This window comes from Crocuta crocuta, unplaced genomic scaffold, assembly GCF_008692635.1.
Source record: "Crocuta crocuta isolate KB4526 unplaced genomic scaffold, BGI_CrCroc_1.0 scaffold113, whole genome shotgun sequence".
Taxonomy (NCBI): Eukaryota; Metazoa; Chordata; class Mammalia; order Carnivora; family Hyaenidae; genus Crocuta; species Crocuta crocuta.
Window position 1 is genome coordinate 3,899,473 of NW_027530368.1, and position 26,891 is coordinate 3,926,363.

A 26,891-nucleotide genomic window follows, 5' to 3' on the forward strand; every position below is an offset into this window, starting at 1 on the left:
ATCTGTGAACTCTAATACATCGCTAAATGATTTCTTTTCCTAAGTTTTACTTTTATCATATTAACCCAGACTTTCACCATCTTACACGTGAGGAACTAGGGAAGCCTCATATTTGGTACTCTACCTTTTTGTCTTCTCGTTCGTATTTACACTACACACATCTGGCAGATTTATCTCTCTAAAATACACGTTGAGAGAGATACTTTTCATATCAAACCTTAAATAATTTCCTAATGCCTCTCACGTCAAGTCTAAACACCTTAAGCTAAATTTTTGAAGGCTCTTGGTACTTACTGTTGTTGCTGACTTCTGAAATGTCATCCTTCTTCCCCTAGGTATATTTGAAGCCTACTCATCATTTAGGACCCATATTTAATCTACTCCATGAAGTCTTCCCTTCCCGATCCTTCTAGTCCAGACAGACTCAGTGCAATTAGTCACTGTCACTCAATCTCATCAAACTAGATAGACTACAGAAGCTTTTGATGTCACAAAGTACACTTATACTTTTTTTTTTCTTTTGCTTTCTCTTTATACCTACAGGAGATGAGATGGTAACTATACTTACTATAAAAAATATGGAACATATCATGAATTTGCATGTCATCCCTGAACAGGGGCGATGCTAATCTTCTCTGTATCATTCCAATTTTAGTATATGTGTTGCCAAAGTGGGCAATATTTATATTTCTTTTTAATTATATGCTGCTAAATACACAACAGGTATTCATAAAATTTTTAACGCTGGCCTGAATGGATATAAGCCTAAAGTCCAGATACAAATATTAAATCTCTCTCCCCTACAGCATACCCAAACAAGTTAAATACAATCACCAAACTATTTGCTGACTTCTAATTTTTTAAATTCCTTAGATATGTAATTCTTCTCTTCAGTGAGACTGTTTAAGACTAACATTTTCCAATAAACTATTTGAAAAAAAAAAATTTGTTAAAAAAAAAACTATTTGTAAAAAAAAAAAAAAAGACTATCTTCATTTTATATGGTTCTCATTTCTGTCCAGCATATAATACTGTCATATACAAAGCTGATAATCAGTAAACATCTACTAAATAAACATATACCCTTTCCATTCTATAAAATAAAAAATTAAAACTTTAAAGGGCCCCTGGGTGCCTCAGTCAGTTGAGCGTCAGACTTTGGCTCAAGTCATGATCTCATGGCTCATGAGTTCAAGTCCCATGTCAGGCTCTGTGCTGACAGCTCAGAGCCTGAAGCCTGCATCAGATTCTGGATCTCCCTCTTTCTCTACCCCTTGCCTGCTCACACTTTCTACCTCAAAAAGAAACATTAAAACAAAAGTTTAAAACTTTAAGCTCTTTATTTTAAAGATATCTTTCTTGGATTCAGCATGACCAATTAAAAGTTTAAATGGAACACAGAGAGCCTGTTTATTACTCAATTCAGGACTTAGATAGGACTACTTAAAAACTGTACCTAAGAACTATGAATTATTCTCAGATTTTTCAAGATTTGGCTCTCTCCCTTGTAGGGAAGGCTACTATTATTTATTTAGAATTCAGCAAATCTGGGTAAAATACGGAAGAAGGCTGTTTCTTTTGCTGGAGTTAACAAAATCATCAGCTGAAATCTAGTAAGTGGGTAATACAAAGACAAAAGGGCAGCACTAGAGGGAGGGGGAAAAATGACAACACCTACAGGTTTTAAAGCCTATTCAAAGTATATAAGCAATGATATGGTCTTGAATCCAAGCTTATTCACGTGGGAAATACATTTCCTTCCTGATCATTTGTAATAGAAGTCTATAAATCACATGAGTAAACAGAAGAAATAGTGGTTTCCAAATATGTGTCAGTAAATAAAACATACTGGGAAATTCCTACACAAATCCAACAATTACAGTTGACCCCTGAACAAACAGGTTTAAAGAGCATGGGTCCACATGGATTTTTACAGTACAAACAGATAGATTTTCTCTTAGTAACATATATTCTCTAGCAGTGTTCACACTTTATTGTAAGAATACAGTATATAATACATTTAACATATAAAACGTACTAACCAACTATTTATGTTGTCAGCGAGGCTTCTAGTCAACAGTAGGCTATAGATTTTAGGGAGTCAAAAGTTATAGCTGGACTTTCAACTGCACAGGAGTTGGCATCCCCAAACCCCAAGTTGTTCAAGAGTCAACTGTACTATCAAACAGTCCAGTCTACATTACTCTTCAGCACCTCTAGAAAATACTTCTAACTATAATGCCCATGAAGGTAGATTTTTTTTCTAAATGTCTACCAGTTTATATTATTCTCTAGCCCACAGGTGGTCCCCCAGTAAATACTGTTTTATTTTCCCCAAATAATCTTGACTCAACTTTGCTATGGATTAAGTCATTTTAGAAAGCTTCTTCTCATGAAACACTAGAAATCCTAGTCTACCTAGAGTCAGGAAATATTTAAATCAACTTTCTGTCTTTTAGGCCAAGAAGTCTGATACATGCAAGGCTATAATATACTCTCTTAAAAGTATGCAGTACAAGTTTATTCCATTTAAAAAATATTTTTATAGTAACAGGTTCTATTTAAACAAAGTTCACTCAATGTGATATTACTTTATAAGTACACAGTTTATGTTATATAAATTTTATGCTGAATGGATTTTCTAGGAGAAGTAATCAAAAGTTCAAAGTAAATGGACAAACTGTGTGGTATGCCCAGTCACCGGATTACAGAAAGTCTAACACTAAATTCAGTACTTAGGTCAGGGATACTTAGATTACAACTAAGCGGTGCTTTGCAATCAATTATTTCTGCCATTTCCTCAATGCCTAGTTAACACCAGCACAAATATGAAAATTTAGAGGAAATTTGGGCGCTGAGTATCATACAGTGATCTTTAAAAACACTCACCTTCAAATGACTACATTCTACGTTACACAGAGAACACAAATGTGGAAATATTCTTGGAGACGCTGCATAATAATCATTCATCATAGAGGGAGTTGGAAGTCTCTTCATCTTCTGGGCATCAACATGTGAAAACTTTGGTAACCATGATGCTTTCACAATCCCAAAGGGAGACTGAATGGGAATGTCAGCCTCTGACTGGTAATTCTTTTTACTTCCTCCTGATCCATGTACATTAGATGAATTAATCACAGGTTCATGTGGGATCCGCTCTTGCTGGCTTACAGCTGAAATTAATTCTGATGAAAAAGGTTGCTGGTTCATCGATGGAGGAATGAGAGACTGACTCATTGTCTGGTTAACTGTTTGGCTAATGGGTTGACCGACGGATTTTACAGGTTCAAGGACTGACTGTCCTGAAATGTGTAAGCCTGACATCTTAGTTCCACTCTCAACTGGGAAAAAGGACTGATTATTAGTGGACTCACTGGGGAAGTCCATGTGTCGAAACACATCTTCAACAGGAAACATAGAATTACATATCACATTTGGAGTGGGAACAGACGCAGAAATGCTCTGCTGTGACCGAAATTCATTCTTGACCTCATCTGTTGGAATTTCAGGATCATAAATACGGACTTCAAGTGGATCTTCTGTGTAGCCATATTTGCTTGCATGCCCATAATCAATCACATTACTTGAAACTGCCTCATTACCAAGCGTTTCTTTACTTCTGCTCTGAGAAGGTAAAGTAGGTAATCGACGCCCCATTTTACGCATTCTTATATCCCTCAAGATTAATGGCATATTTTCAGGAGTTAGCTGTTCATCAGGATAGCGACTGAGTTCTTCTAAGTCTTCATTAGATAATCCAAAACTTGCTAAGATACTTGAGGCACTCTCTTTTGTATAGCGGCTCTGTACTTGAGGACTCTGCTCTGTAACCTGTGTTATAGAACTCTGTTTCACTCCCACTGATGCAGATATATGAGGCTCATCATCCCACCGACTACCATGAGGTTTCCCCTTCTTTTGTTGTGCTTCATGAAAATCCAATTTTTCTTTGGTCAATCTTGGATCAGTTCGATGTTGAGTTACCTGAACATTCATTCTCTGTGGTCCCATGTTCTGATAAGATTCATGGCCAGCAAATCTGTGTGGAATTCCACGAGCTCTCCCTGCTGGGTAAAATCTTGGAAGACCCATGGATCCAGGCCTCATAAATGGTCCTGGAGGCCTCATCCCAGAAGGGTTAGGTGCTCGTGGCCTCGGAAGTGGAAAGTTTCCTCGAGGATTAAACCTGGGTCTCGACATGGCTATTTTCAAGAAAGCCTGATTTAATAAAGTATAAGGTGGTGTTGAACTATGTGAGGCAACGGCATTCAGCTGCTGAAGCGCCAACTGAGTCTTAATCTGAGCAAAGTGCAAAGGAGATGGGCCCAACAGAAGTGGGTTTGCAATGCCCAGGTTCAAGGAATTCACAAGTGGTGCGAAATTTTCCAAGAATAACACAAAGCTGAAAGTTAAAACACAAATATTAGATCATTTTAACTCAAACTACTTCATGAAGTGGGTTCTATAGCCAGTGTAAAACATTTTGAAATAAAGCCATGAAACCATCCTCCATTTCATATACTTTTAGAGCGTTTATGAGAATCGTTAACTTTCCCAAAAATGTTCTCTTCTTTTCTTTCCCGAATCCAGAACACAAACCCCAAACCTCAAGCCAGAGTTCATGGAAACAGTGTTGCACTGGGTGCTGTCCTAGGTGCTGAGCGGTAATTACAACTCCTTTTAAATAATCTTGAAAAATATTGGGGACTTATTTCACGCTTTGTTACTGGAAAAAAAGATGAAGGCATTAAAATACTTGGAAATACACATACACTTAATATGTGTGTTATGTACAAACGAGGAAAACAGAAATTATAAGCCTAAAATTTTACAAGGCCCATTTCTCTAAGACAGTCTTTTCCCTGGAATAACGTCTCACAAATTTCATATAGTAATTAACTATGTTTAAGTTCTGTTGTTAAAAGATGTTTCTTTTAAGATGAAAACTTATTCACTAATAACTTGACTAGAGTCTGACAAAAGAGTGTGCAGCAGCATGGAATCGATTATAACATACAACATAATATGTAGCATGATCACGTTACCTTTCTCTCAGATTCCATGCAAAGTGAGGAATATAGGCAAATATATACAGATAATAGCAATGGCTAACTTTATACTGTTTGTGTGCCAGTGACTCTCCTAAGACTTTACATGGATTGATTCATTTAATTCTCACAACAGCCCTTTGAAATATGTACAGTTTTACAGACAAGGATACTAAAGCACAGAGAAGTTAAGTAACTTGCACAGATAATAAACAACTGGGCTGAGATTTGCACTCAAGTTAATTTAGCCCCATAATGCATGCTCCTAACCACTAACAGATGTGAGCAATAAAGAATATCTTGCAGTTCCCAGGCATTCTATTAAACTGGCTGCTGTCTAGCCATCAGAGCACAGCACAACTCACTTAAAGCTGATTCTCAGAGAAACAGACTTTAGCTATCATTCAGCACCAAGGTCAGCAGCCACCAAGCTAGACTTCCAGCTCTCAGTTAAATACAAACAAAAAAACCCCCCAGATTGCCTGTTTTCTATCATGTACCTACTTTTATACCTGATAGAAATGCAAGGTGGGAAACATGAAGTCTCGAGGCATCTACACCTTCTGTGGAAGTTCACACTACAGATCCTATTTGAAGATAATCACTTTCTAGGGGCACCTGGGTGGCTCAAGCAGTTAAGCCTCCAATCACGAAGGCCTTGATCTCGCATCGCGGTCTGTGAGTTCCAGCCCCAGGTTGGTCTCTATGATGACAGTTCACAGCCTAGAGCCTGCTTTGGATTCTGTGTCACCCTCTCTCTCTCAAAAATAAATTTAAAAAACATTTTAAAAAATAATAAAGAAAATACAATAATAAAAAGGATTTTATGAAGATTATCACTTTCTGGTTCAAGCTACAACTTCATCCATAATTCCACTATACCCTTTATTTATACGTTAGTGAAATGTTAATTTGGCTAAGAAATGGGCTTTATCTGGTTAACAGGTTCCCTTCCAACCATTTCTTCCAATCAAAACAAACAAAACAACTTTGCCCTAAACCTGACTTACTTGATTTTACTCATCCTTCAAGGTCAGCCTCCATTAAACCTTTCTTGATTACCAAGACCCAGAGTGAGTATTCCAACAAACTTTTGTTGCTTGTACCATTTGGGACTCCTACATTTTACTATGCTTTTGTGTTGTCCGTGTGTTCTTTTTCAACTATCTACTATTAATTAAAAGTATATGTTTATTGGGGCACCTGAATAGCTCTGTCAGTTAAGTGTCTGATTTCATGCAGGTCATGACCTTGCATTTTGTGAACTGGAGCCCTGCACTCGGCTGTAAGTGCAGAATTCGCTCCAATCGTGTCTCCCTCTCTCTTCCCTTCCTCTGCCTTGCAACATGCTCACGTACTCTTTCTCAAAAATAAATAAACATTAAAAAATCTAAAGCATGTTTATTTTGTGTTATTTTCCAAGCATATAACTCTGTTCCTACTTAAAATACCCTCAAATATTTAAGCTATTGAAGGATCACATCCATTAACAGACACAAATTATTAATTTTCAAATTAGGATAAAACACAACACTACAACAAAAATTACACAGCCTTCTAATTCAACAGATACAAGCAGCAGACACAAGTTTACTAAAACAATGATACCCAAATTCTCTGTGAATAATGCTCATTTGTAACAAACTCCAGGTCTTTTTAAACAAGTCATATTAAATTTTGTCTACTTTCTGCAAAATAAAAATTCTTCCGAGAACAACGCTCTCTTATGTAAGATGTAAGCAGTTATCATCTAGTTACTCCAACTCTTTCAGCACCATTTTCCTTAACCGGTAAAGCCCCCTCTCACAACTTGAGGAACATAAACTATCGTTTTTCTCCCATAAGAAAACCAAAAAGGAACAGATTTCAATCAGTCATCTAATTATCTCATGGAACTGTGAACAAATATCATTGAGGTATCTATATTTTAAGTTCTTTAAAGGCAAAAACTTAACCTATTTCCTAAGTGCCTAGCACTGCCTTACACTGATAAATTTATACGCTTATAGAATGCCAGAAAGCAAAGCTTCACATACTGTATTCTGCAGAAATTACTATCCTGTAAAACTGTAGGACTTACACAAACAAATTCTCTGGTCAAGAAAGTCTGTAATGCAAAAAATTTTTAAAAAGAATAAAAAAAAAGTCTGAAATGCATGCACTAGCTACTCTTCCTAGAAGGACATGATGCCTATTGTATATTGAATTAAAGGCTTTGAGATGCTCTGCTGTTTACCAAAAACCTTTTTTTCACTTTGTGCTACCTAAATGTGAGTTTTCTTTATGCATAAACCCAAAGGTGATATTTGAAATATTTAGTAATTGATAAAGAATAAGCAATGAATATTAAGTACAATAAATTGTGACTTATAGTATGCAACCAGGGTCCTATGCCCCTCCCTTTCCTCCATCCTCCTTAAGCTTTTCAGTTGCTGTAGCACAAGGTAGGAGGTGGAGGAGAGGGGGGCAGTCCTCAGGGAGAAACTAAAAGACTGGGGGAAATGGAGGTCCACCCTTGGTGTAGCAGCTACTTACTAACAGGGGCAGAATTATTTCCATGTTTAAACAACTGGTATATGGGCATCAGTCATGAATATCAGTCCGGAAACATTCAATATTAACAGAATAATGTGCAATATACATGAAGAGAAAAATAAAAAGGTCTTTTCCTAATTTAAATTTCAATTCTCAGTAAGCAGAGGTTTGGCTTGTTTCCATTTTTTAGGCGCATTAAAACACACACATGCACGCAGGCACACACTTACACTATATCTCCTATATAGCTTAATCCCAATGTGAAATCTAATAAAATGAAGACATAGTAATAAATTAACAGCCCTGGCTCTCCAGAAGAGATTGTTCTCCTTTCTCTCTAGGTAAAACAAATTAGGATCTTTAATCATAGTTATTTATTATGCATTCTGATTCCAGGAGCTGCTGCTAGCTAGAGGGAAGAAAGTTTCTCTCCTGTATGCATATCCCAGAAAATCTGTCATTATAGGCAAATGTCACTCTTTCAATAGGTCTCTTCAACTAACCTCCTTCCTAAGAACAAGTCTGATCCTTCTGAACTTTCAGGCAATATTTCTTTTATCCCAAGATTCCTGAATTTCAGACCTTGTCTAAATCTAGTGTATTTTCATTTTAGTTTACATTTAGTAATATTTTCAGACAGTAATCCACTAATGCAAAATCATCAAACACCTTCTTATGCTACCATTAGAACTTTTAATCCTGGTAGAAAATTTTCTAATAAAGTAATTCATCAAAACATTATCATTAAAAGAGGAATTATGATAAATTACTTTACTATACATGTGTTCAGCAGTCTCCAGTTCTATTCCCATTAAAATGACGTGAATGTTAAATTAGAAGCATGAAACATAATGTTGAGCATTGGTAAGAATTAACATATACATTTTTAAAAATACAATAAAGTCTGCCTACAATCCATATGCCAAATAACGTTATCTTCAATAGTTTTGATTTTTAAAAAGTTTTCCATGTTTGCTTATTTTTGAGAGAGACATAGTATGAGTGGGGGAGGGGCAGAGAAAGCTAGAGAGAGAGAGAGAGAGAGAGAGAGAGAGACAGTATGAGTGGGAGAGGGGCAGAGAGCAAGGGAGACACAGAATCTGAAGCAGGCTCAAGACTCTGAGCTGTCAGCAGAGTCCAAGGCGGGGCTTAAACCCCTGAACCATGAGCTGAAGTCAGATGCTTAGCCGACTGAGCCACCCAGATGCCCCATGTATCTTCATTAGTTAAAAAAAATTTTAAGTAACCTTTTATTTTCTCTGTAAATGAAATGTAAGGAGTATATTTGTATTTCATTTGCATAACTTTAATAAATATAAGCACATTTTTAACCATTTAGGAAAATTATTGTTTAATCTTTCTTAAAACTATCATTCACATTCACTGCAAATAAAATGTTTTGACCAAAAAGACCCTTGTAGTTATAGTTTAGGCTTTCTATTTATAAGGTATTATAAACTTCCTTTTTGCAATTATAGAATTCTCAAGCCTCATTTTTTCAACTCTAATTTAAGGACAGGCAAGCTCCACCAAACAGAATCCTTTTCTTTGTTGCTTAATTTTTCTTCCCTTTGTTTTGTTTAAACTTCAATCCTACCAATGAAGCCTCAAGGTACAACTACTTAATGCAAATGCTAACAACAAAATGAAGAAAAGGAATTTACCTTTCTCAACAGATTCAGGAGGATAAAATTCCAAAATCAACTATTGGATCATTTGAGTTATCTTTTAAAAAAAAAATGCTAGGTACTCCTAAAAAACTTAGAGAAACTGTTTTCTTAGCAATAAATACATCAGAGTAACTCCAAATCTAACTGTTACGCATCCACTTAACAAATACTTTGACACTGCTGGCCTAGGTAGGGAAGTAGCAAGGCTATAAGCCAGAAATGATCGCTCTCTTCATAAAGCTAAAACTCTAGTTTTACCTATATGGGGTAATGGACAGAGAGGACTGAAAAAAAAAATGGGAATAATATTTCATTATACAGTTTTGACTTTTAGAAGCATGTTAACAGCCAGCATGTTAAGAAAAATTAAAACAAGGATGGAGGAAGGGAAAAAATCTAAAACTGAGAGCAAACTAATATAATCATTTTTCAAATGAATACCATAAGCTACTGTGGAAAAAATTAACTCAAGTAATTTATGAACCCACTATTAAATTTATATATCCTCAGTTTGAGAGTAGCTAAGAGAAAGGGAAGAACTACAAACAAATTCTTATTCTTTTTAGTAGTTTGTTTTGGGAGCTTACTTTGGTAGTGATATGGGTGAAGTAATTCTTCAATTACTTTATTTTTTTTTTAATGTTTTAATTATTTCTGAGAGAGAGACAGCATGAGAAGGGGGAGGGTCAGAGAGAGAGGGAGTCACAGACTCTGAAACAGGCTCCAGGCTCTGAGCTGGCAGTCAGCACAGAGCCCGACGCGGGGCTCGAACCCACAAACCGCGAGATCATGACCTGAGCCTAAGTCGGACACTTAACAGACTGAGCCACCCAGGAGCCCCTCTTCAATTACTTTAGATATGTCATAGGATGAAGCAGAAAAGTAAATGTTTTTATAGTGCTGAGAACCAGGACTTTTCACTGTGCAAAACAAGATACATATATATGAAATGAGGAATAACAAGAAAAAAACTGGACAATAAATTATAAATGACCAAAAAAAAAAAAAAAAGAGTCCGTAACTCCATACCAAGTAATCAATGCTAATGCAGGGGGACTGCTGACTTGAAAAATCATTTTGTAAACATAATAGTAAAGACTGGTTCAAACAAAAATCACCTATGCATGTTAAATCAAGAGGGAACTTTTGCTAAGTAGGACACTTACATAGTCTTAAAATGTCTCTCCAGAAATCAATTAGTTCAAGACAAGGAGGAATCAAACATTTTTTTTTAAATTTTTTTTTTAAAATTTATTTCTAGGAGAGAGAGAAGAGAGACAGCGTGAGCAGGGGAGGGTCAGAGAGAGAGGGAGACACAGACTCTGAAATAGGCTCCAGGCTCTGAGCTGGCAGCCAGCACAGAGCCCAACGCAGGGCTCGAACCCACGAACTGCGAGATCATGACCTAAGCGAAAGTCGGACGCTTAGCCAACTAAGCCACCCAGGCGCCCCAGGAATCAAACATTTTAACCAAATGTGTGATCAAACATAATATCCATGGCAGGCAGATGGACATCATGTACCTCCAGATTTGATACCATGGGGACACAGCATTACTTATGTGACTTTTATGGCCAGGGACACATAATCTGAATCTAATCAAGCGGAAACATCAGACAAATCCTAAATGAGAAATGTTCTATTAAAAAGAAAAAAAGTAAAAAGAAGAGAGAAACTAAGCAAGCTGTATTCTTCAGAAATGTCAACTTCACAGAATATAAAGAAAGGCTATGGAAATGTTCCAGAGTAAAAAAATACTAAAGGATATGACAATTAAGTGCAATCATCTGCTCCTAGACTGGTCCTGTATTGGAGGGGGAAAAAAAACTGCTATAAAGAACACTATTGGGCCAATTGACAAAACCAGAAAAGGGTAGATTAAAGAATAAACTAAGATAAAGGACTACAATATATGCAATTTACTTTCCAACAGTTCAGGGAAAAAAACCACCATGTATGGTTGTGCACAATAGAAAGGAAAGAGGGGACAGGGAAGTAGGGAGAGACAGGGAATTCCTGTCAGAGATTTAATTCACTCAAGAAGTTAATGACCCAACCTTTTAAGTCTAACACCAGACTTTCTAAATCCTTAATTATACACTAAGGAAAAAAAACAAAAAACAAAAAAACAGAAGTATGGCAACAGGCAGAAAACATGCAAAACATCCAACACGATACAAAAGCATCAGCCCTAAACACATTTTTATTTTTCTTTTTCTGCATCATGCTCACACTCCCTATTGACTATTAGTCAGCCTATTATGCAATTCATAATAATCTCATCTTTGGGGACATTTCAACTAATCTGAAGATATCCACCCTGCTCGGAGGGGTGCCAGTGAATTACTTCATACAAAATTGGTTAACTCCCATAAGTAAAATTTAACACTAATGTAACATAGTGTTGTTTAAAAACTTAAACTCAGTGTATTAATTCTGGTCCTGTTGAGTGCTAAAAATGTGACCCTCAGCAAGGTTAACCCAAGCCTCAGTTTTATCATGTGAAAAATAAGAATAAAAACAATGCCATTTCAGAATGGTGATATGACAATTAATTCTACCTCCTGGCAAAATTATATCTTCTAACTCACAATAGGTGCTCAAAAAAACATTAAGATAGTAAACAAAATGCTTTGCTGAAGAAGTAGGTAGATCCCTGTTTCTTGTATTAAGACTTGGATAATTTCTGAAAATTTCAATATAGTAGTTGAAATAAAAACTATACACTATGTATATAGTGTATGTATATGTATATATACACCATGAACATGGTATATGAAACACAACTGGGGAAATCTGAATATTATCTGACATTAAGGAACTGTTATTTTAGGAGTAATAAGCATGTTTTTCTCTAAGCATTTTAAAGAAAAATTTTGAACTATAAACTGATAAATGATACAGTATTTGCTTAAATGTAGTAGGGTGGAGGGGCACCTGGGTGGGGTTAAGTATCCAATTTCGGCTCAGGTCATGATCTAATGGTTCCTGAGTTGGAGCCTCACATCAGATCTCATGGTTCCTGAGTTTGAGCCCCACATCAGGCTCTGTGCTGACAGCTGGGAGCCTGGCGCTGGCTTCAGATTCTTCATCTCCCTCTCTCTCTGCCCCTCCTCCGTTTGTACTCTGTCTTTCAAAAATAAACAAACATTAAAAAATTTAAAAAAGAGTAATAGGGTGGAAGGTAGAGACATGATTGACCATTAGCTTGCAATTATTGAAGATGGGTACGTGGGTGAATCATTACATAATACTCTCTGCTTTTATGTAGGTTTAAAATTTTCCATAATATAAGGTTTTCTAAACAAATGAAGAAATTCAAAGGAAAATGAAGTTGGCAACATTCACTCAACAGCAGGACAAGAATATCAGCTGAAAGTTTAATACAATGAAGGTAGGAAAAAAAAAGTGTAGAAACTTAAAAGACTCGAACAATAATTATTTTGGTATTTAAGGGGTTCAAGAGTCAAAAATAATCCAATATAGGGGCGCCTGGGGGGCTCAGTCGGTTAAGTGTCCGACTTCAGCTCAGGTCTTGATCTCACGGTTTGTGGGTTCGAGCCCCGCATCGGGCTCTGTACTGGCAGCTAGCTCAGAGACTGGAGCCCGCTTCAGATTCTATATCAACCTTTCTCTGACCCTCCCCTGCTCACACTGTCCGTCTGTCTGTCTCTCTCAGAAATAAATAAAACATTAAAAACATAATCCAACGTGTGCCCAAGGTAATCATGAAGAAAATACCAAAATACGTGTACCTTAAAAGTCTCTCGCACTCCCTAAACATTTTTCTCATTAAAACACTCTTGTTCTTGACCCTCACTGATCATTACTACAGCTATGTTTTATTTCTACACCTCACCTTCTTCTTTTCCATTATTCTCTTTCATATACCTATTTTCCACTTGCATCCTCAGCCACAAATTTCAGACTATAGTAAATAAAGTTGAAGCAATAAAAAAGTAAAGTTGAATATAAACAGGGCTTTATTGGCTTTGACCACAAACAGAATTACTTTCAATGTGGAGGAGGTCTAAACCACCATATGTCAACATTCAGTAGCTGCTCTTTCCTTGCAAAATGGTCCAAACAGCCCAAACTATGTCACTGGATACTCATACTGGAAGCACGAATTCTTAGTATCTAAAGCATTTTATGAAGAATTTGGACAGATTTATTCAAACTTTGACTGGTACACATTAAGTAAAATCATGTTAGAACACAATTTGGACTTCAAAGGCCAGGGATCTTACCCAGGCTCTCGCAAGTACCAGCTGAGTACATTCACTTAACATATGAGCACTGAATACATACCAGTCGCTGGGACAGATACAAAGATGAACAATCATATAAAATAAGTGGTTACAATATACTTGATAAGTGTTACTACAAGCATATATAAAATTTATAGATACATCAAACATTTTAATGAAAGATTAAAGATTTTTCAGCTCCAAAATTCTATCAATTTAACCTGAATTCCTGTAAGCCTCTTTTTAACTAAAAGCGAATATCCACGGGAAACAATCTTCAAACAAAAAATGCTGCCTAAGACTGAAAAACTTGTAAAAAAGGTAACAGCTAACATTTATTAAGCACCTAGTATGTGCCAAAGAATAGGAGCTTTACAATCACTATCTCACTCAACTCTCACAACAATCTCAAGCAGAAAATAGTATTTATCACCATTGTACAGATAGGAAAACAAAAGTTCACTAAGACTAAAATAACCTGCCCAAAACCTTACATATACAGTAAGAAAGAAACAGGGATTGAATCCAGATGATTCCAAAGTCTATTCTCTTTTCATTAAACTATTTGTCTCTTATTCTCTTTCACTACATAAAAAGACAATTTCCAGAGGTCACCTCTGAAAAGCTCCCAAGAGAAAATCTTTAGGACAGCCCTGAAATACAAAGTGATTACTGATTGTAATAAGCTTTTTTTAAAACAAGAGTATCCCCTATATACTCTCCAAGACAAAAAAAGAAAAGAAATTACAAGACTAAAATATAACCAATATTCAAGGTAATATATATGTAACATGAGTACATTCCGAAACCAGTTAATAGAAAAATGAGATTTTGTGATCTTCTTCCAACTGTTTTATCTTTTTCTGAACTAGCTTCCAACAACCAAGCAATGAATGGCCCGGCATATTTTACTGTATTAACATGTTGGAGTCCACATGATCACTTAAAAGCGCGTATTACAGAGTATGGCGATATAAAATAAAACATATATACGAAATGTCAAACTGAAAAGAAAAGAATGCAACATAAAGTCTAGAATGCCTAATAAAATTAAAACTATCCTGAAATTATGTAAAGTATGCATTTGTCTTTCTGTATAAACTTCATTGATCACTTTTTGTATATTAATTTTTCCAATTTTTCAATTCTAACTGCAAATCTGAATCAGCAAATATCCCTGACAAATAAGTCAACCCACTTACAACAAATGAAGGATAAAAAAGAAGAAATTCTTTTGTGCACAATTCCAAAGCCGGTCAGAAAAAGAATTTGAATCAACTTAAGTTGCTATATCCTGGTAACAAGTTTTTCTTCAGAAATCCTTCAGATTAAAATAGAGTTCCCCTCCCCGCCCCCAATTACACCACAGAGTAAATGTGAAGATTAAGAAAAATTAGCTTGAGGCGGCCGTCATTGTCTAGTTCAACTAGACTTTGTACTAACAAAAGTCTCCCTCGTTCGCAATTATCTCAAACAACAAAAGATCGATCAAAACGTACTCAAGGATTCAACTGTTTGGTATACATTGTCCCCCCACCTTTATCAGAACGGGGCTCAGCCTAGGAAACAAACACAAGTAAACCACTAACGATCCGTATTCGCGATTCCTGAGAAACTTGTAAATAAGTATCAGAACCATTTTTGGCTCTCCGTATCACGCACAAAGGTGACATTTTCTTTGCTTTCGTAGCTGCAAAAGGCAAGCGCAGGAAACAGCGACCAGCAAAAGCCGCTGGGTCTAACATTCTCCCTTCATCCCTACTCCCCGTTGCCCAGCCCCAAACACAAACATGTTCTCTCCACGCTCCTTGCATAACGTCGCTCGCCACAGGGCTCAACTCCCTCAAGCTCCATCGTCTCTCTTCATGGCCCGATGGGAATGGTTACTCCCTCGTCGGTGCTCCCGCACCACCGCTTCCTCTGGCTGTCAGGCCCGGCGCGGCCTCAGCAGGCCCTGCGCGGATGGGGAAGGGGCCGCCACGGCGCTGCCAAAGGGCTGTTCTTGTTCCTCGGCCCAATGCAATAGCGTCGGGCGCCTCTTCCAGAAGCAAGGTCCTAGCACGGATGCCCGACCCGGCCCTCCGGGGCAGCAAGATGACCGGACGCGGTAGCCGGGCAGCCAAGCTTCCCTTCCCATCCCGGGGGTCCCCCAACCTCCTCCCGCCCCCGCCGCCTGCCCGCCGCCATTTTGTGCGCAGCCGCTGCGACACAGATACAATAGTCGGCCCGGATCTCGCAGGAAAGGCTCAGGACCCCCACGCTACGGGCTCCCGCCTTCCAGCCCCCTATTCCCCACAAGGCAGCGGCCCTACCTATGCCTACCCGACTAACAGCCGGATCCCATTTGCGCCCCACAGTTTAGCACTCGGCCTCCAGTCTCGACGCCGAAGAAGCTACCGCCTCCAGAGAGCTGCACGCATGCGCGCCTACCGAGCCTTTGCGAGCCCTCATCTGCTCCCGGCGCCTGCGTACCGCCGGCACCGCGCTCGCGGGGAAGCAAGAGAAAGGAGCCAGAGGAGCTTGGTCCCGGAAGGGGGCGCTCTCGCGTGTGGCGTTCCAGGAGTCCACTGTGTTCTCAGGCACCCGTGTATCCGTGCCTCTGCCTGCTCTGTGCTTGTCCCTTCCAAATAATGCGCAACCTTTAAGACCTGTGTTTTCTCGCCTCCATGAAGTCTTCCCTGAGCATTTTTGGCTTCAGTAATATTCATTTCGCACTGGATATCATAATGCTTCGTACGGTTAAGATTTTGCCTGCCTTTATGTTCCTGTCTTACATCTAGTTTTGCATCCCTAGCAATGCTGTGATGTGTATCACACCCACTGAAAATGTCAGGAAATTAGAACTGATTTGAAGTTTATTAAGCTAAAAGCTTAACGCTCTAAAAATCCTTTCATGTGTCATTCCACAATAAAAATAACCTACCTGTGTGTTAGATATTTTTAACCTTCATTTAACTGATGAAAAACGTGGGGTTGAGGAAATTTGAGTAACTTAACTTCCTCTACTACAGCAACATAAACGCTCAATGGTTGGGCAAAACCTGGTAAAACTCACAAGTCTCATCTTGGATACCACACAAATCACACCTGCCCTAAGTCTCATGTGTCAGTTTTACCTAGCAGCCAGCANAAAAAAAGCATAGAAGGAGGCCGGAGTGGCTTAGACGGTTAGGCTCATAATCTCAGAGTTTGTGTCTCCCTCTCTCAAAAATAAATAAATATTTAAAAAATTTAATAAATTTAATAAGTAAAAATAAGCACAGAAAAAGCTGAAAGAAAACTCTTTTTACAAATTATAGTNCCTGGTAGAGGCAAAAAACCTTTTAAAAAACAAAAAAAAAAACCAAAAAAGCCAAAACGCCAACTCCAAATAACCAACATTAAGTCTTGAAGTGTTTCCTTCCATACATTTCTGTATATTGATACAAAGATACACAAATGTGTTATTTGCATGTAATGAAAAATGTTCTTTTTCTTTTTTGCCAAAAACTTACACATTAGCCTGCTATTTCCATTTCTGATTACTGATATTTCTCCAAATAAACAATATAGAGCCTCTTTCTTAAATAGATAATATTCATAGTATGGCTCCATCATCAATTATTCAACGTGTTGTTGACACCGAAGTTGTTTTCAATCTTTTGGATACTACAAACATTGTTCTATATAAACAGCCTTACCAACTAGTATTTTTGTTTCTATAGGCTAGAATCTCAATAGTTACACTGCTACATAAAGATGTATAAAGAGATACATATATCTATATCTAGATGTTTTGTGATATATAATTTGATTAGAATTTCTCTCCCCCCCAATCATTTTGGTAATTTAATTCTCCTAGAAAAACATCCATTTCATCTGGGTTTTCAAATTCATTTCCCTAGAAATGGGCAAACTAACCCTGTAAATTGCTTTTTCTTTTATGTTGTCCCCTTACATGTTTTTATTTATTTCTACAGCACTTATACCTAACATACCATACAATTTCTGATTGTTTCTTATCTCTCTCCACTAGAACATAAGCTCCATGATGTTAGAGATTTTGCCTGTTTTCTTCACTGCTGTATCTTCAATACCTATAATGATACTTGACACACAGTAGAAAAATTAGTGTATACTAAAAAGTGAATGAGTAAAAATGTGTGTGTGTTCATGTGCATAGGCAATTGTAGACCTCCTTTCTGGCCATATGAATTTCCTCCTTTAAAAATATCCTTCTAGGGGTCCCTGGGTAGCTCAGTCAGTTAAGCATCTGACTTCTGCTCAGGTCATGATCTCGTGGTCTGTGAGTTCAAGTTCTGCGTCGGGCTCTGTGCTGACAGCTCAGAGCCTGGAGCCTGCTTCAGATTCTGTGTCTCCTTCTCTCTCTGCCCCTTCCCCATTCACGCTCTGTCTCTCTCTTTCAAAAATAAATAAACATTTTTTAAAAATCCTTCTAATATTCTTTGCTTATATTTCTAATAAGCTGATTGTCTATTTTGTATTAGCAAGTAATTCTTAGTATATAAGGAACATTAACCCTTTGTCAAATAGGTATATATTTTCTATCTTTTGCCATTATAAATTTTAAATGTAATCAAATCTATCTTTTCTTTTATGACTTCTGAGTATTCTTTTTGTCTAGAAACTTCACTCTACCCCCCAGAAGCATACACACCCAGGAATTATACAAAAATTCTCCTAAACTTGCTAAATTTTTTGTTTACAATTTCATAATTTTATGTTTTAAGGTTAGATGCATTTTATCTAACATTTATTCTTTTTCTGATATGAAGTAAAGATCTAACTTTATTTTCCTCCTAATGTATTAAACCATGAATTTTTCAGATATTATAAAAACCATACTTTCTCTCCCTTCATTGAAATGGCTCTTCCCTTTAAAACACAAACAACAAAGTTCCCATAAATAAAATGGATTTATGGACCTTCTAGTCTGTCTTACTTAGCTCTCTACCTATGAGCCAGTACCATTTAAAAAAATCTTTTCTAACGTTTTTTCATTTTTGAGAGACAGAGATAGAGCAGGAGTAGGGGAGGGGCAGAGAGAGGGAGACACAGAATCTGAAGCAGGCTCCAGACTCAGAGCTGTCAGCACAGAGCTCGACATGGGTCCTGAACCCACAAATCATGAGATCATGACCTGAGCTGAAGTCTGATGCTAACCGGCTGACCCACCCAGGCACCCCGCACCAGTACCATTTTTAACATTCATTAACTGACCCACTAAATATTATTTGAGGGCCTACTCTGTTCCAGGAATTTCTCTGGCACCAAAGAGTGCCAAGTACTCTCTCTCTCTCTCTCTCTCTCTCCCTCTCTCTCTCTCGGTCTCTCTCTCTCTGTCAAAATAAATAAATACACTTAAAAAAAAAAGGCATGGCTAAGAAGGCAGCACATGAGCAGAAACCTGACTGAAGTGTATAAATAAGCAGAAGAGAAATCTGGGAGGAAAAGAGTAGTCTAGGAAAGGTGAAATAAAATACAAAAATTTTTCTGGTGAAGGCCATCTTGGCATACTTGAGAAACTGCAAGAAAGCCAAAGAAGCTGCAATAGATGAGTAAGAGGGAACAAAAGAGATGAGGTGGAGGGGAGCCAGGCTGTTTTAGTCTGCTGTGGTCACCATTAGCAAAATATCACTGGTGGGGTGGCTTAAACAACAGAGATTTATTTTTGCACACTTTTGAAGGCTAGAAGTACAAGATCAGGGTATAGACAGCTTTGGTTTATCCTTAGGCTTCTCTCCTCGGTTTGTAGTTGGCCAATTTCTTTCTGTGTCTTTACATGGGCTTTTTCTATGCACATACATCCCTAGTGTCTCTAACCTCTTCTTATAAGAATATCAGTCATATTGGATTAGAGCCCACTCACATGACTTCATTTAACTGTAATTACCTTTTAAGGTCCTATCTCTAAATACAGTCATATTCTAAGGCATACTGGGGTTAAGATTTCAAGATATGAATTTGGGAGGACACAGTTCAGTCCATAACAAAGACCATCTCAAGGACTTTGGTTTTTACTGTGAATGAGATGGGAAGATTTTGAACAAAGGCATGACAAATTGACCTTTATTACATTGAATACTTACTCTGTGCTACTATTCTAATGTTTTTTTTTAATTTTTGTTTTTATTTATTTCTGAGTGAGAGAGAGTGAGAGAGAGAGAGAGAGCGCGCGACAGCATGAACAGGGAGAGAGGGACACACAGATTCTGAAGCAGGCTCCAGGCCTGAGCTAGCTGTCAGCACAGAGCCCGATGTGGGGCTCGAACCCACGAACCGTAAGATCATGACCTGAGCCTAAGTCGGACGCTTAACCAACTGAGCCACCCAGGCACCACTCTGTGCTACTATTCTAAATACTGGAAGATACAGTAGTCAATAAAAATCAAGTACCTGCTTTCACAGAATTTACGTTTTCGTGGAAAGAAACAATAAACAAAGGAATATATAATGTCATAACAGAAAATAAGGGAAATAAAGCAAGTAAGGGAAAAATGATAAAGCAGTGGTTGGATAATGCTTTAGATATGGTCATCTGGGAAGTCCTCTCTCGTAAGGTGACAGCAGAGATATAAGAGAAGAGAGAGGGAAAGTCATACAGATATCTGGAAGAACTTTCCAACAGAGGACACATGAAGTGCAAAGGCCCTGGGACAGGAGCACATGGGTATGTTTGAGGAATAACTAGAAGGCTAGCACAGTTGCAATGGAATGATATAGAAGAAGGGCAAGATACGGATGGAGAAGTACAAGGGATCAGATCATGGAAATCTTGATAAACCACTCATGGCTATACAGAACGTTGAATACATACTGGATTAGGAACCACAAGAGTTTCCTTTTTAGCCCCTGCTCTGATACTAACCTCAATGGATTTCGGTTTTCTTACCATAAAAAGGGGGAAGGGAAGGGACTAGATTAGCTTGCCCATAAGATGTGAATCTGGAAATCTCCTGTAAACTAAAAGATACTCATGAATATTTTTGGCATTCCTAAGAAAAAGGCATTTAAAAAAATTTTTAGAATCTACTATATCCACACTACTCCATGCTTTTATATCGTTTAGCTACCTTGGACCACTTGCAGAAATTTGCTTTCCCATCTAAAAATGTCAGTATTCTCGACAGAAAAAAAGGTCGTTTTACTCCACATCCTCTTCTGACCTCACTCCACAATCCTCCTCCCCTTTTGTTACCCACTCTGCTTTCTGATTGGTCATACAAGTACTGAGCAGCTCTATCCACTGCTTCCGCCTGTTCAGCACAGTCACAGCTCAATGCCTGAAAGGATTAGAAAAAAGAATAGTCATCACAAGCCTTTCCTGTGATTTGTTAACATGCATGGGAATTTGTCTAAATGACATAAAGAATCTCATCACCATCTCATCTTCAAGTGCAAGTGTTATAAAAAATAGGATTTGGGGGCAATAATTGCCCTCCATATTCCTTCCTTCCTTCCTTCCTTCCTATTTTAGAAAGAGAGAGAGCGCACATGAATTGAGAAGTACAGATGGGGGGGGAGGAGAGAGAGAGAGAGAGAGAGAGAGAGGGAGGGAGGGAGAGAGAGAATCTTAAGCAGGCTCCATACTCAACAGAGCCCAACATGGGGCTCAATCCCATGACCCTGGGATCATGACCTGAGCCAAAATCAAGAGTTGGACATTCAACCAACTGAGCTACCCAGGGTGTCCCTGCACTCCATATGTCTTTAGAATCCAAATCTAATAATTGGGATAGACACAGAGCCATGATGAAAGTCTCAGAAACCCCAGAGCCATGTCATGCTCTCCTAAAGGTCATAAACATCAACAAAGTTGGATCTTACTGATATTTGAATTTTGCCTCATTTGTGCCAGACTATAAGATGTGCCCATGTATAATATACAGAGAAGTTCAGAAACTAACTCAAAAGAACAAGCATTTATTTTTCTGAGTTTTTATCAAAGCCAGTGGAAAGGTGACTAGAAATCAGTTTGCTACTTCTTTTTTTTTAAATCATTTTTTAAATGTTTACCTTTGAGAGAAAGAGCATAAGCAGGGGAGGGGCAGAGAGATGGGGGGACAGAGGATCCAAAGCGGGTCCTCACTGACACAGCAATCCCAATGTGGGACTCAAACCCATGAACCATATGACTTGAGCTGAACTTGGATGCTCAACCGCCTGAGCCACCCAGGTCCCCAGTTTGCCTCTTCTTATTAAGGTGATTTCTAAGGGTGCCTAGGTGGCTCAGTTGGTTGAGAATCCAACTTTGGCTCAGGTCATGATCTTGCAGTTTGTGAGTTTGAGCCCTGTGTTGGGCTCTGCACTGACAGCACTTCAGATCCTATCTCCCTCTCTCTCTGCCCATCCCCTGCTCTCTATCTCTCAAAAATAAATAAACACTAAGGGGAAAAAAGTGATTCCTAAATATGTCCACAGATTCTTTGATATGATTCACTTCACAAGGAAGAGCCTAATTCCACACCCATTGAATGCAGCTCAGACTTAGCATATTGTTTCTAATGAATAAAATGTGGTGGAAGGGATGCTATGTGACTTTTAAGGCTAGGTCATAAAGAGGATACCTTCCACCTGACTTTCCCTTCTTTCTTTTCCCACCTTGGTGGCTCAGTCGGTTAAGCATCTGACTTTGGCTCAGGTTATGATTTCATGGTTTCATGAAATCAAGCCCTGCGTTGGGCTCTGTGCACTGACTGTGCAGAGTCCACTTGGGATTCTCTCTCTCCCCCTCTTTCTCTGCCCCTCCCCTGCTCTCGCTGTATCTCAAAATAAATAAGTAAACAATAAAATAAATTAAAATAAATTTTTAAAAAAGATTTCCTGGAAGAAATGAAGGTTTTAGCTGAACTTTCAAGGATGGCTAGGGTTTGAATCAGTAAAAAGGATAAAAGCTGAGACACAGTGGTTCAAGAGGCAGAATTAATATGTTAAACTGGCATCAGCCAGGCTTCGATGAAAGAGAAGAGTAGAAAGGTGGAGAGAAAAAAATGGAAATGTTCTCACACAGTGAGGTCCACCTAATCCCTTGGAGCTCAAATTAAATTCCACCTCTCCTAAGAAACCTCCCCTATACCCAGAATTAATTGCTTGTTCTATTACACTTCCATAGCTCCAGAGGGAAACCTCATTATCACTGATTTTCAAACTTCATCCTGCATCAGAATCACCTGAGGTTTTTTTTTAATGTTTTATTTATTTTTGAGAGAGAGATAGAGACAGCATGAGCAGGGAAGGGTCAGAGAGAAAGGAGACACAGAATCCGAAGACAGGCTCCAGGCTCTGAGCTAAATGTCAGCACAGAGCCCGACGCAGGGCTCAAACCCATGAACCGTGAGATCATGACCTGAGCTGAAGTCGGAAGCTTAACTGACTGAGCCACACAGGCGCTCCCTGAGAGGTTTATTAAAATACAGATTGCTGGCTCCATCCCCTACAGTTACTGATTCAATCAATATATCTGGGGACCACAATTTGAGAGCTACTACTCTACCCAAATTGGTCTCCTTTGAATTCCTAAAATACCATTATAGTGAACACCTATTAGTTTTGCCTTCCCGGTACCTATCCTCACTTCTGTCCAGTAACCAAGCCCTTTTGTAGAGAAGAACTACTTCTAAGTGGCTTAGGGGTGCCTCCTCTTAGACACAGGACCCAGACCTGACCCAAGTATTTTATTCCTGTGGTCACAGTAATTGATTCAGGATGAGAATATGGCCAATCAGGATCTTCTCTGGGGTTTTTCTGCAGAGTTATCAGAGAAGATGCTCTCTTTCTGCTAAGGTTGCTAACCTGATAAGATGAAAGTCTCAGATTCTGGTGGCCTCATGACTACCAAGTGGAGAAAAGCTGTAAAAGAGAGGAGGATGTGGATGCCATCACCTGAGCCCTTATATCCAACTATGCTCAAAGCCAAGAGCTAGTTAAACTACTATAACTTGGAACATCGACTCTGTGCCTATCTTTAGAACTACTATAACTTTAGAACATCGACTCTAAAGCTATAGAGGGTTTTAGAAATACAGTATCTTATATATGAACCCATGACCTAAACTGGACCAATCAGACTAAAGGGAAAAGACGTTTCATTTTAGTGGACAGCCTCTCCTTGTCGCCACTCCAAGACATCACCAAGAAAGTCTCTATTCTTTGTAGTTACTGGCAGCTCCCTTGCCACCACAGGAAGCCAGTCTTAGGATAGAGCCTCTGTTGAGAATGGCAGGATGAAGAGAGGAATAAACCTGGGTCTATATGGACATAAGTGGGCCTCTGCTGACCTTTACCAGTTACCACCCTACCGCTGGGCTTTTGGTTGTATAAGATAATAAGTTTATTTGCCTGATCCGATGTTTTTTATTTTTAACTTTTTAAAGTCTATTTATTTTGAGAGAGAGAGACAGAGAGAATGGGGGAATAGGCAGAGGGAGAGAAAGAGAATCCCAAGCAGGCTCTACACTGTCAGTACAGAGCCTAATGAGTGCTCGAATTCAAGAACTCGAATGCAAGATCATGACTGCAGCCAAAATCAAGAGTCAGATGCTTAACCAACTGAGCCACCCAGGTACCCCCAAGCCAGTGTTTTTGTATTAAAGTCAAAAACTATCCTCAGTCATATAAGCTAAGTCATATAATTGGCTACTTCTGACATAGACTCGTTCAAGAAAGAATAAGCTTCAGTCAAAATGGTCCATTTTGAAAACAAATAAGAATACTCTAGAGCCTTGCAAAGAGTTATCTTTATTGCCCAGAGACAATAATCCCAAAATGGGTATATGTCAGATAATCACTAACCTTACTAGGTTACAAAAGCCAAAAGTTCTGCCTCAAGCTAATGTAAAGAAAGGGTCACAATGGGAGAGCTGATCAGGGTCCAGGAAGATCCAAAGAATTGGGAGAGCCTGAAAAGTCAATGGCCTCTTGCTTCCTTTTGTCTCATGCAACTGACTCTAGGTGGGACAAAGGTGAATACCACATCAAAATGAGCCAGTCTGAAATGCACACTGGGGACAAGAGGAAGATAAGTTGTTCCTCCCCACCTCGAAAATGTCTCAAGAGAGAGGCCATGACTGAGCAGTTAAATATGAGTGAAGGAGCTTAAAGACAAAGAGACCTATTCATGGGGCACCTGGGAGCTCAGTCTGTTAAGTATCTGGCTCTTGATATCAGCTCAAGTCATGATCCTGAGGTCCTAAGTAAGATCAGGCCCTGAATCAGGCTCTGCACTGTGTGGAGCCTGCTTGAGATTCTCTCTCTCCCTCTCTCTCTGCCCCTCCCCTGCATGTACATGCATCCATCCACTCTCTCTCTCTCTCTCTTTCTCTCTCTCTGAAAATAAACAAATAAACTTAAAAAAAAGAGAGATCTATTCCTGAGGAACAGAAATGAGCATGCACATTCAATATTGATATGTACACAGTCTTCCTGGAAGATAATTTAACTTAACAGAAAACTTTTTTAAAAATGTCTCTACTCTGGGGATGCTGGGTGGCTCAGTCAGTTAAGTGTGTGACCTTTGATCTCAGGTCTTGAGTTCATGTCCTACATTGGGCTCTGTGCTAGGCAAGAAGCCTACTTAAAAAAAAAAATCTGTACTCTGGATATAACAATTCTATATCTAGGAATCGATCCTAAAGAAATAAAGACTTAACGGGGCGCCTGGGTGGCTTAGTCGGTTAAGCGTCCGACTTTCGCTCAGGTCACGATCTCGCGGTTCGTGGGTTCGAGCCCCGCGTTGGGCTCTGTGCTGACTGCCAGCTCAGAGCCTGGAGCCTGTTTCAGTCTGTGACTCCCTCTCTCTCTGACCCTCCCCTGCTCACGCTGTCTCTCTCTCTCCTAGAAATAAATAAAAACATTAAAAAAAAATTAAAAAAAAAATAAAGACTTAACTATAGATAGATTCAAAACTGAAAACAACTCGAATGTCCAATTGCCAAAGTTATGTCTTTCACTTAAGTGTCTTCTATACTTCACCATTCTGCTAAGCATTGGAGATAAACCAGTACATGTCAATTAAGGGCAAAAAGTGGGTGTTCAGAAACTTTTATATCAACTTAACATAGCACTTTTAGGTCTTAAATCTAATAAAAATGCATGGCTTCTATTTTGTATCTCTTTGGGTTTTTATTTTATTTTTTCCAGTAACTTATTTTTATCATATTTCAGAAAAATACTGTTTTGTGACGGATTGAAAATTAGTTAATTAATTTTTGAGAGAGAGAGAAAGAGAAAAAAAAAAGAGCATAAATAGAGGGGAAAAGGGAGAAAGAGAATCAAGTGGGCTCTGTGAGATTATGACTTGAGCCCAAATCAAGAGTTAGATGCTCAACCAAGCCACTCAAGTGCCCCAGATTGGAAATTTTAGAAATTGGTCCTTCACCACAGATACTTTGAGAAGCATTGGTGTAGAGAATTCCTAAGATGGAAGCCTAATTGGGTACAGGAAACTAGTTTGTTTGGCCAAAAATTATAACATAAACTAAGATGTTGGCAATAAAGACAATAAGAAATGGGAAAACCTAACATATTTTAGGAAGTAAAGTTGGTACAATTTGATAATATGTAGATATAAGGGAGAGGTGAAGGATGTGTTAACAGTTCAATTCCTAAATTGATGGCTTATTCAGTGGGACAGATGAATTTGCCATTCACTGGAAGACTGCCAGATTTGGGGGATGAAAGAGTCATTAGCTCTGTATAGCTTGGATACATGTAGAGTTTAGAGTGTCTTTGACACAAGCAGAAATGCTACATAGGCAATGAGATACCCTAGGCTAGGTCTCAAAAGAGGCTTATGAGATGTAAATTTAGAAGTCCCTGGCATCTATCTAATAATTGAAGCTGTGAGTCATTGATGAGATTCCCTGAGGAGATAATACTGAGTGAGAAGATGGTCAAGGCCAAGTGTGGAGAATAGGCAATATTTAATGACTATGAAGAAAGAGATGAGGTTGCAGAAATAACTGAGGACAAACCACACAATTGCTTTAGATCCATGTAACAGAATATTGCTCAACAATTCAATTTTTTAGATTGTAATATTAACTGAAAAAGTTTAAAGCATCTATCATATGATCTCATTTTTAAAAAGAAAAATATACATATATGCAATCATATATCCAAAAGTAGATGTCATTAGAAGCCTGGTGTTAACAGTGGGAAATATTGAGTGAGTGTTTTACTTGCTCATTTTTATTTCTACTTTTTTTTTTTTTACAATGACCACAGGTTTTTCCTTGTGCCAAAGCAAATTTTAAAAAATGTATGTGCACATGAAGGTACAATTCTCAGATTTAAAACTCAACTGAAACATAGGATGTATATTGATTCTTTTTTCTTTTACTTAGAAATACTTTTATTTTGTAAAGCCACAGTTTATTCTCTAAAGTGGT

The 26,891-nt window shown here is 38.3% G+C and overlaps 1 protein-coding gene and 1 non-coding gene across 7 annotated transcripts in view; both read right to left on the minus strand.

Moving 5' to 3' along the window:
* ZNF638 (zinc finger protein 638) overlaps positions 1-26,891 on the minus strand; it is a 125,372-nt gene that overhangs the window by 62,619 nt on the left and 35,862 nt on the right. For 5 of the 6 annotated variants that reach the window (XM_077766316.1, XM_077766315.1, XM_077766313.1 and 2 more), the window contains exon 2: positions 2,890-4,402. In XM_077766316.1, the coding sequence (XP_077622442.1) occupies positions 2,890-4,402 (1,513 nt within the window). Of the gene's footprint in view, positions 1-2,889; positions 4,403-15,825; positions 15,895-26,891 lie in introns of those variants that run through there. The other variant, XM_077766317.1, reaches the window with a different exon arrangement.
* Positions 573-679, minus strand: LOC144233535 (U6 spliceosomal RNA). Its single transcript, XR_013335693.1, has one exon. It is a non-coding gene; the product is annotated as a U6 spliceosomal RNA (small nuclear RNA).